General features: G+C 43.3%; 1 protein-coding gene across 3 annotated transcripts in view; it reads left to right on the top strand.

Annotated features, from left to right (window-relative positions):
- The window catches only part of Calx (sodium/calcium exchanger 3), a 78,975-nt gene that overhangs the window by 23,154 nt on the left and 44,650 nt on the right, over nucleotides 1–11,171 (top strand). For 2 of the 3 annotated variants that reach the window (XM_026815089.1, XM_026815088.1), the window contains exon 3: nucleotides 7,112–7,203. In XM_026815089.1, coding sequence (XP_026670890.1) covers nucleotides 7,112–7,203 — 92 coding nt within the window. Of the gene's footprint in view, nucleotides 1–7,111; nucleotides 7,204–8,220; nucleotides 8,239–11,171 lie in introns of all 3 variants that reach the window. The other variant, XM_026815087.1, reaches the window with a different exon arrangement.

Raw genomic sequence — 11,171 nt, 5'->3', positions numbered from 1 at the left:
ATTATCGGAAGGCCTTTAGCGATACTGTTACAAACCAGATTAATTAGATACTGAAACGGAGATCGTTCAACAATAGAAGCAAGGTCCAACCATAACTGATCGGTGATCAAGGAGTACCACTTAGCAACTGACTGCTTTTATCATGTGAATCTAATACATGTAAATGTTTTTTCGTTTCAATCATTGTTACAAATCGCGATTCTAAGGATGTTTGTAACGTTAAACGGGACTCGAACAAACGGTAGCAAACGACTAGCAAATTGTAGCCAGAGCCTTTGGTACGCGAATCGAAGTCGGAGTCGCGTTACTGGCATGCTCTTTCGTGCTTCGCGGAACGCGATCTCGCACTGGAACAATGGTTCGCGAGCAGAATGTGTCCATGAAAGCACATGCTCGGCTTGGCGATTCGAAATACGCGTGCATCTCGTGTGGAATTCGTATCTATTACGGTCTAAAACACCCTTCTCGTCTATAGCCAAGGTCTCGTTCCAGATCTCTAGCGACGATCGATTTTCAATATACTTAAATTCAAATTACAGACAACGTTATAGTTCTCTAAATTATAAATGTATAAAAACAAAATAATTTTAAATACGTCCACGAACTTTTATGAAATAAGTTTCATTAACCATGCTTGCCCTAACGACGTTAAGAATTTTATGGTCTCTCTTATGGAGTCAAACTTACAAGCTGTTAGCTTTATCTGTTTACGTACTTCGGTGTTATAGTGTTTTACCGCCCCATTTCATCGTGCATCTACTCCAGTTTCTTCTTATCCTTTACTCTCACACATAGGCTACTATGTTCGGCTTAATCGTCCCTCTTAAAATCCATCTCCACTTCACTTTATACGTAAATTCGTATAAAAAAGAATACTTATCCAAGAACTTTATGTGACTAACAAAAATAGTATCTTTAATCAAATCGAAGAGTGTTATTAAAAGTATAGTCGTCACATAAATTGATCCGAAGAAAGGCTGGTAAATCATAATTTAGTAGAGTCGTAGTTTGCTCGTCAACTATTAAAGAATAGTCGAATGTCATTGCCGGGCGGAAACAGTGAGCTCCGAGTAATTGCGAGATTCCTAGAGTCCGTTCAACGCCTCGGACAGCCGTTTTCCGCGCCGTGGCTCACTAAACACGGGCGATTAAATCGAGCAACGGCGCAACGGTGTCTTATAACCATGACCAACGAGCAAACGCTGCGATATGAGTATACATATAATGTATGAACAGGGTGAAAGTTGGCGGCAGCCGTCGCGCGCGGTAAACGCGCTGCTGCGCTCACGCGAGTCCTGCACTTGACATAATTCGTGTACTCCGGACTTCGCCCGCGCGAATTCCACGCGATCACGCATCCATTGTTCCTTAAATATTACTCGAGTCACTATCGCCTGAGCTTCACGCATTAATTCACTGATCCGGTATAATAAAAATCATCATAAAACAGCCAAATGGCTGAAATCATCTTAAAAATACGTTTTACAAATATTAATGTTTGAATGAATAATACGAATGTAAGATTTGCCAAAAATCTAACTGTAAAATGAAGAGGGTGGCGAACGGTTTAAATAAAAACTCGTGGGCGTAACAAAAATACTTGATATAGTCAACTCTCGTATTTATTCTCGATGTCTCAACACTAGGACGGCTGTACCAAGAGTGCCTCTTTGGTCAAACCTTTCGGTTGTCCTAGGACCTCCCCCATCGCCAGTATGACCTTCGTTCTACGTTTTATGGGTCTTTGTCAAGCTGCGTACCCTTAAAAGACTTGCGTCGTTGGACGCAGTTACCCCTACTCTTCTACGCGTTTTCGAATTTTCTTACACGAAAGAATAATGTGACTATCTTTATTGACTCAGCTTGTAATTTAAATACGGGGTTATAAGCCAGAGGAAAAATGTTGCTTTTAGCCAGGACGTAAGAGTGGATTGTAATATGTATTAGATTCTATATCATTCAAGCGTATGATTTCGTCAGACTGGTCGGACAGGCTTTCAGGCTTCGAGATTTTGTTCTCTGGGGAAGCTCTCACCTACATTAGCGTGTTCATCGAGATTACGGAGCTTCCAGGAACGCAAGTAAGCCACGTCAAGCACGGTTTTACGCGCACGTAACCATGGTTTACCTCGACGCAATCTTAAACTAGAAAAAGCGAGCATTTCGAAAATTTACGCCGGCATCTGGAAGTGTCTCTCGACCATGAAAACGAGCGAGCGAGCGAGAGAGAGAGAGAGAGAGAGAGAGAGAGATAGAACGCGTCGCTTAATAGGGCATCGCGAGGCGTATCGAGGCGAATCGCGAGAACAACCGCACGGAGATTGCCATTATTTATGCTCACACCGCGAGAGTACCGCGATATTTCATGTCGCCTGTCGCTACGGGGACGGTGAAGAGCGTTTTGATTAAGCACACGGATCCTCCGAAAGATGAATCATTCCTGGAACCGACAATTCGTGCCACCGTATTTTTATCTATCAATAGGCCGCAAACTTTTGTATCCAAAGTTATGTTTAAATGACAAAACAAATTCATGTTTTAAATTGATCATTATCATTTCACTAGAATAAAAAAAACCACGACGAGAACTTTTAAATGAAACGCAAAGGCGGCCTTTGGTCGAGTATTATTAAAAAAGCGAGCCAGGCCGGTGAGAAATATGATCGTCGTTACTTTGCAAATGTAGCAGAAATGGAAGATAGGACGGGAATAGGATAGGTGGGTGGATTTTCTAGAATTCTTCTCGAGCTGCACACTACGTATGTACGCTATCTATGCACGTTCCGCGTGTACTGAGATTCTATACAGCCTTCGAGGCTATCGATTTCTCATTACCTGACGAACACGTGCTTCGAACTGTGAGTTAGGGCGAGCTTCTGCGGGAAGCGAGCCATTCAGGCGAGACCAACCGGCCGAAATGAAAAACTGCCTCGTAAAAGCTTTGCGCCTTCGGTTTCCTCGCCGGGTCGTCGTTTGATGTTGCGTTTAACGTACAACTTCCTAAGATCTCGAAGCTCCAACACTTTCTTTGACAACGTAACAATTAAAAGTTGTACTCCAGCGAAATGAAAAGCGAGTTGACTTCCGTTGGTCGTTAAAGGATGAAATTGGAGAGTCGATTTCTTTTTTCGTCTCGAAACGAATCGAAGTTTTCGTATGGTAAACTCCCAGTCAAAGTAACCGTAGAGATTAAAGAAGCGCGAGTCGATTTCCGAGATAGTCCTGTAAAGATTCCCAGGATGATTCCCTTCCTCGACAGCTCCTGCGGAATTCGATTCTTCGCTGCTTCCGGAAGATAAGCTTAAATTTTTGATACGCGCTTAGGAGGAGATCAAGTCTGTCGGATTTGTACCTCCGACGAGGGGAAGGAACGTATGTCTTGAATTCTGGGTGAGTAGGACGTTCCTCGAGACCTTGCCATCAGTCCTTGAGAACTGAGGATTTGTTCCAGAGTTATTTCAGTTACCTCGGTGGCCCTCTAGAATATTTATGAGATTCTAGTGAGATTTCACGGGGATTAATTAAGTTCGAAAAATCGGCACAGTACTTTGAATCGAATAGACGAATCGTCATTTTAATGTGCTTTAAGAATAAAGCAGATTTTGAAAGCAGCATAAATTTCAATTGAGGTAAAAGAGGTGTTAATTTCTGTTCTCGTGAGAATTTCTACTTGTTAGCATATTCTCCGGTGATCTGTGCATCAAATTAACGGTACAGCTAGTAACAATGAAATTGAGCCAGCTATGTGCATGTGTTAGTTTCCCCTAGGAGATAAAATTCAAAACGATAAGTCTACGTCTTATTTTTCAATGCTCTTTGACGCGTCAAAAATATAATAAAATCCAACAGTATTGATGTCACATCGAGCATTAAAAAACCAAACGTAGACTTATTACTCGTTTTAAATTTTGTCTCCTAGGGGAAACTAACACATGCATATAGCTGGCTGAATTTCATTGTTATTAACTGTACATACATTGCTCTTTGACGTATTGCAACTTCAGTCCCTCGCGTGGAAAACAAAAGAGCGCAATTCCATTAAGAGGTAACTTTGAATAAATTGGCCGAATGCTCGCGTTAAAAAACCAACAGGCTTTTCCTTTATCGGCGCAGCTTCCCGATTCTATTTACCCGGCGTTTTCCTCTCGACGGTTTTGCGAGCGAAAAATCGAGTTCTGGATAGATTGGATTGGCTACCTCGGACCCGAACAAGATCACCTGGGGTATTCTAAATAAAAAAAAAGAAGAAAACCAACGCTACTTTCTGATTGGTTCGTTCCATCGCTCAATCTGAACGGTGTAAACGTCGGATTCGAGATAAGAAATTGACTTCGTTACTCGGGAACGCAGTTCTATTTCGATGAATAAGAAGGAGTCGGAAAAAATCAATCGGAGTCAACAGGAGACGCCGACGACGTTGCATGATATTTTTGTCATGTTTAAACGATCCGCCGATATAAAAATTGACGAGGTCGACGGATCGTTTCCCGGCTCGACCTTGACCTCAGACGAGACGAACGAAGAAAATTAAATTTTCTCACAGAATCCGATCGTGTGTCATACGCCGTCCACGATAGAACTGCTCGTAAAACTCTTTTCTCCTCTGTACGAGATTGAAGCACGAAACTTATTTCACTTCAGCATTGTTCTTGATTGCGATGCATAGAAATCGTAATCCTACCGTGAATTCTGCTTACGGTTCTCAAAGAATACGCGTCTCGTATGTATTTGAAATCGACAGAGCGAAATGAAAGTTTGTCGTAAAACGAATTGTTGTTGGTCATATCTTTCCCCGTTGTATCAAACATCTATTTGAAAAGTTTCTACTCAGAATGCTCGATATTCGATAATCTTCTTTTCCAAAAATTTAACTCCCTCTGATACGACTGGAGTGCTGTTTATCATCGAGAGTACTCAAATATGCGGAGTAGTACTAATTTTCAAGCATCTACTTGAACTTCTTATCAGATACTTGATCCATCGATTCTTAATGGTCGACCTCTTTATTAAAAAATCGATTCATCTAATTTCTAATTCGTTCGAATCGATATTTGCTAAGGTGTTCGAATCTGATTCTAAACAAAAGAGCAACACTAATTTTGTAGAGTACGAAACGCGTGCAGTGGAAGCCGTAGAAGTTGTTCTCGAACCGATTGATCAATCTCGAGTCCCAGGTCGAGCACGAAAGCTCGACAGCGGTCTGTTCGGGCACCGCTTGATGATCTTTTGATCACCGTACTGAGCCACTGACCAATGAGTGTCCAAGCTTTGTTCGATGACGTCCGACCCATTCGAGTGATTACCGTTCGACCTTAGTCGATCTTTGAGTAACATTCGTGAACTGGCCACGGTAAACAGGTCTAAATGGGTTAGAACATTTGCGTTAATCCTGTATGATATTCTGACATTACGGAGCTATACCGCAAATTAGAGAGAGCGGCCATATGACTGGAGGAGGTATTCGAGGTTTAGGTTAATTCCTGACTCGCTCGATTATCGATTCTTCCGATTATCCAAGATTACTGTGCTTAAAATAGCAACGAAATAGACACAAGTTTTAACTGAATATTTATATCTCTTACTGATAAAACTTTTTAATGCATGCATAAAATATAATAAAGATTGTTATGATTTAAATGAACGATTTTGAAGTTCTTTGAAGTTCAAGAGACGATCTTTCGTAGAGTAAACGACTCGTCACCGATAGACACTTTGGCCGAGAGCGAATATCAATCTCTTTTCCCGGTCGTGGACGTATGTAAGTGCAGGCGTACACGAGCGCAGAGGGAAGGATCGATAGGAGTGTACGTGTTTGTCGTTGGAAAACTGTCCGTACACTCCAAGTCAGCGGGTTATCGTCGCGGGGTGGCTTCAAGTCTAAGGTCAAAGCTATTTCAGGAAGACTTTGCCTTCGGGGTGCCGCGGAAATCGAATGAAAAATATCACCGGCGAGAAACCCGACTCTCCGGTTAACCCGTCTTAATTAAAATATTTAAAGGTTCGACCGCGTATCATTTATTCAACCCAGAATCGTCGAGGTTCAACCCAGAAGCTCGAAGTTATTTTTGAAAGCTTGTTTTTCGCACGGGCAAAGGGTGAAAAGGAGTCGATGCGAACATTTCGTTACCATTTCTGCTTACACGATCCACTTTTCAATCAGCCTTGGCAAGCTGCATATACGCGGCTATAATCGAGTAACGGCCAACGAGCCGAACGACCCGGCGGGGCGGCTTTTGCCAAATTAGACGTTCAAATTTGAAATTCAAATTGATCCGGACTGGCAGCCAAATCAATTTAACGTACCATCTGCCCCCGACAACGTCGAATTTAATCGACGTGCATTCTCAGGCGACCTCGTTGCGTTTCCTATGCTCGGTTATAAACACTTTTAGACAGACACGTTTCACCGTCTCGAGAAGCACTTCTTTGAGGACGACTCTCAGAACTCATTGACAACTGATCAGACGTAACGTTAGATAGAAACGCTCGAACGTCGTCGTAGACAGCGAATGGAGGAAACGAGATATCTGAATATTCCAGTCCAGTATCTCTCGGTTAACAGGATACGTCGCAGCGGTTATCGACGTTACATTTATGCTCCGATGACGCAGGCTTTACCGCGATACGGATACGAGTTGGTCAGCGTAACGTTCCCATAACTCGCGCTTATTGAGCTTGATTACGCTACAATCCAGAATAACGATCCTAATATACAGAATGCTCGTTCGGTTAACGACAGCATCTACGATGCGAACGAATTCCTACCAACTAGACGCGGTTTCATCAACGCGAATAAGTTTTCATCCGATCCCCGCAGCCTCGCATTAATTTAATTGAAAGTCTTCACCAGATTCACGACGTATGAAATTCATCGTTCCCCTCCAAAGGAATTGAATAGACTCGAAAAAGTTAAGGGAACATTTTCGTTGGGGAAACGGAAGTTCGCCGAGTATCGCGACAAAGGAAGATCAACTCGTAAGACGGCACGGTTCTTTAGCGGCGCGAAGTTTAGTAGAAGTTCCCGTTTAACTTTCGCGAGCCTCGCCAACCCATCTGACTCAGCCGTACCGTTATTCGCTCAACGATCTCCCCGTATATTTTCTCATTGCAGAAAAGTGATCCAACTCTCGGTCATCGAGGAGGATTCCTACGAGAAGGACGCGCTGTTTTACGTCGAGCTGGGCGAGCCACAGCTTCAAGGAGGTGAGTGCGCTTCTTTTAAACTACAAAATTGACTCGAGGGGCGATCGGGTTATACATTTTTCTTCTCGCGATTGATAAAAACCGCTCAGGGACAGAAAGTTGTAAATTTGATGTAGGAACGGTCGAAACGCTGCCCGTGAGAAATCCCTGTTCAATCGGTCACCGGAGCCTCGATTCTCGCGAAGGTCGAGAAATAATCGAAAGATCGAAGCGTAACAAGATTTAAATAGCGTCGCGTGTGAGAGAACGGAGGGCGTGACGATGGGAAATGAAAAGTGCCGATTTTCGTTGCTCTTTCACGTAAATTACGATATCGTCAATTTTCTTTATAGTCATCTGAGTACAACTTAGGTAGAAATATTGCTCTTACGATAAAAAAGCTATTCAATCTTTTATAATAAATTTAAATGGGTTGTCGGGCGAATGATAATACGCTTTCTTTCGATCGGTCCTTCGATTTGACTAATTGCGAGGATTTCACAGTTAATGAGCGCTACGGGGCGCAAAGTAGGCGGACTCTTTATCGAGGCGACGGTTAACCGTTAAATGAGCCGTGGGTCGGATAAAAGATCGGTGGAAAATTAAGGGTAATCGTGACCTATCGTTCGCGAGCGGCGTCTCTCCTAAATGGCATCTCGCAATTGAAATTCCTCGTCGCTTCGAGCTTGACGGATTCGATACACGGTCCTCGCGGAATTAGCATTTCCAGCCGATAGATTACGACGAGAACAGGGAGCATCCATCGGACCTCGATCCGATTGTTTTTACCACGGAACCATAAATCGCGAACGCAGCCAGACGAGTGATTATGGGAGAGTCATCATCGATCAAGGAAGAAAAATGAAACGATCGCTCGTCGTTATTCATATGTCATCGATAATTGAAAGAAACGCGTGCACAGGGCGAGGGGGGGAGATTCACTAACTTTCAATCTATTATCGTACACGTGGTGTCTGGAATTAAAATTAGATATTAATCCTTAATTGTGTACTCGTTTTACGCATTTAATCGCAATTGGATCCGACGTGCCCGGATGTAAGTTCGATCTCGTCAGTCACCTGGAACCACTCCATTTCGCAATAAATTATTTTAGAACCGATAACCGCTAGTTTCGAGGAAAATGAGCCATAATGCCGTGGATACATTAGTGCAAAACAGTAGTTGCCTTGTATTAACGCGCTCGCTCAACCGTGTAACGCTTGCTTTTACACTTCATGTCTCCGCGTTTAAAACACAATTTGGCAAGCCATTCGATGAACTTAACGATGTAGTAAATTCACTGGTGTGAACGCGAGATACAGGTTTAAATATGGAAACGTGTAAAGAAAGGTCGGTGATCGACGAGGACAGATTTGTGGAGAAGTATGAAGGAGGGCAAAGTTCTTTGATAAAGACGTTTGACGAGGGATCGTTAACGGAGATGGGCATCGATTCTCCAGATTCCCGTGGCACCGATTGCGCGGCAATAATGCGAAAACCCGTTCGGGATACGTCCCGGACGTAACATCCCCCTGATACGAACGAGGGAATGCGTTCAAGACTTCTACCCATGAAATTCCTGTCGCCCGGAATACCACCGGGCTAACAATCGATCCCTGGATCACCCGCAGAACCCTTCCAACAGATTTATGACGTGCTCTGATAAAGGAACGTCGCCGAGCTATCTATCATCGACGGTGTTTGCAAGCGAATCTTCAAAGCGAATTCTCCTGAGATTAAAAACCGAAAGAACGCCGTTTAATCGCAACGACGTTAACGACTAAATAAATATTTCTTACAACGAGTAAAAATTCCGAGGAACCTCGTTCCACGGCACCGTTCGCAAATGCGACGCAGACTACTTTGTTTCTACTCTCATCGGAAGAAATTGCAGCTTTTACGGAACCGAAATACGAAAAACTCGAGAGGAGAAGTCCAGATTAAACAGCGAATTGCGAAGGGAAATGTTGGTGGCGGAAACGTTTACAAGGGTAGCGAGAACAAGGATCAATTTCGTTTCCTGAGCCAACTTCCTTCCCTAGTGACGGTGTCAGTTACCATGATTTGCATATTACGAGGTTTCGTAACGCGTCCACCGGACCTTATACATATGCATCGTTCTATATTTTGTCGTATAATCTCACTTCGTTTTATATCGTTTGCGGCGTCCCGACCGTTTTGACGGTGTATTTACTTACACCTGGCTTCCCGGGGGATAAACATCATCCAGATTGCGACTACTCGAACCAGCTACGAAATTCCGTTGTACGAAAGAACTTCTGAAGATTGATTCGCCACGTTATTGTGTAAGCCCTCTCTGGCGACGCGATCGATCTAAAACCTCGAAACTTGCTGCATATCGAGTAAGATCGTGAAAATCGATGTCCGCTGAGAATTTGAACGATACCCGCGGCTATAACCGACGTTCTCGATCCGAAGTTGCACTTATAAGCCACTCGTGGACCAATTAAATGATTAATTAGTCGACGGTACTTCGGAACGGAACGGAAGTCGATCGAGAATTCTCCTAGAAGAGTGAACTCGAGAGAGCACTCACTGGCCTGCTTCCGGGCTTCGATTAAGTCAACTGGGAGCATATCGGTTGATAAAGCTTTCCCATTTCGTCTTGTCCGAGCAATTACCATTGCCAGTTTCCGGTCCCGATGTATCTTCCATGAAACTTCGTTCGCTTCGTGACCCATTCGAAGTCCCTGGAAAATTTCCCACGCTGCATCTGGCTTCGTGATCCGCAAAATTTGATTTGTTTCCACAACACGGGGTTGTTGCACGAGTTTGCTTGCTCCTCGCTTGCTAATCGTCCGATTGCCGGCTATCTATCATCATCAGCGTCAGTTTCCAGTTTCGAGTTTACCGACGCTAATTAAATCGGCTACCCGTCGGGCAACTTCCATCGTTAACTTTGCACACTTTTTAACTATGTCCCAATTGTGATTCAAGGAAAAATCATCATCTAATTAAATATCGATTGTTACTTCGATAAAACGATCAGGGGATCGTCGATGCTCGGAGATAATGGCTAGATCGCGTGCCTTCACGATAAGGGAGGCGAATCTGATAACGGAACCGACGTTACAACAGATTATCTAAACCGTTCTTTATTCGTAGTCTGGTCATCGTTACGCGATAAGTTTGGATCGACGGACGTGTAGCAAGATAACGCGTGAATAAAGTCGTGCCATGAAGACCACGCGACGGTAATTGACCGCCCCTGACGATGACGCGATTGTTAGAGTTAATTAAGTCTCGCGCGACGTGGGACGCTCGTTATTTCTACTCTCCGAGTGCGTTAAAGGGTTACGTGTTCGAGGGCCAACGTGACTCCCCGTTTTCGATGTAATTAACTCTCAGCAGAGATTCTTAATGGACAAATGTTGATATTAATCATTTCTCGTCATAGAAAATCCCTATTAAAAGATCGAATTAAAAACTGCAATACGAGAGGGACGATTAAGGAGTTAATTGACTACGTAATGGCAAAAGAAATTGCAAGGGAACTGTATAATCAGAATAAATTCTGTGATGTAATCGTTGAAGAAGGTCGGGTAATTATATTTTTAGGTCGACGATGATACAAGAAACAGTCGCGTGAGCAGCCATGCGTCGGTCTTGATAAGCCGGCGATAAGAGGCCGCTTGGGGTCTCGATAAGACTGCTAATGAATCGCGTCGGTCCGTTCAACTCTATTACGCAGGCGAAATCCCAGATGATAACCGTGAGAGATAAACGAACAAGGTCGCCCGATTTTTCTCGCAGAACTGCCACAGATCTCATGACGCACGACAGCTAAGCATTTTGTCATACAATAATAAATGAGAAAATTATCGGTGACTTTTAAGAATGTATTGGCTATACAGTCAATCCTAAAAGTTTATGTATCTTAGTAAAACGCATTTCCTATCATTAAAAATAGTGCATTTATCTTCTAATTTCGATATTTAATGAGTTAAGTATGATTATTTGGCATTTTA

Source organism: Ceratina calcarata, unplaced genomic scaffold (assembly GCF_001652005.2).
Source record: "Ceratina calcarata isolate Rehan_Ccalc_2016 unplaced genomic scaffold, ASM165200v1 scaffold428.2, whole genome shotgun sequence".
Taxonomy (NCBI): Eukaryota; Metazoa; Arthropoda; class Insecta; order Hymenoptera; family Apidae; genus Ceratina; species Ceratina calcarata.
This window is presented reverse-complemented; position numbering and strand designations above follow the sequence as displayed.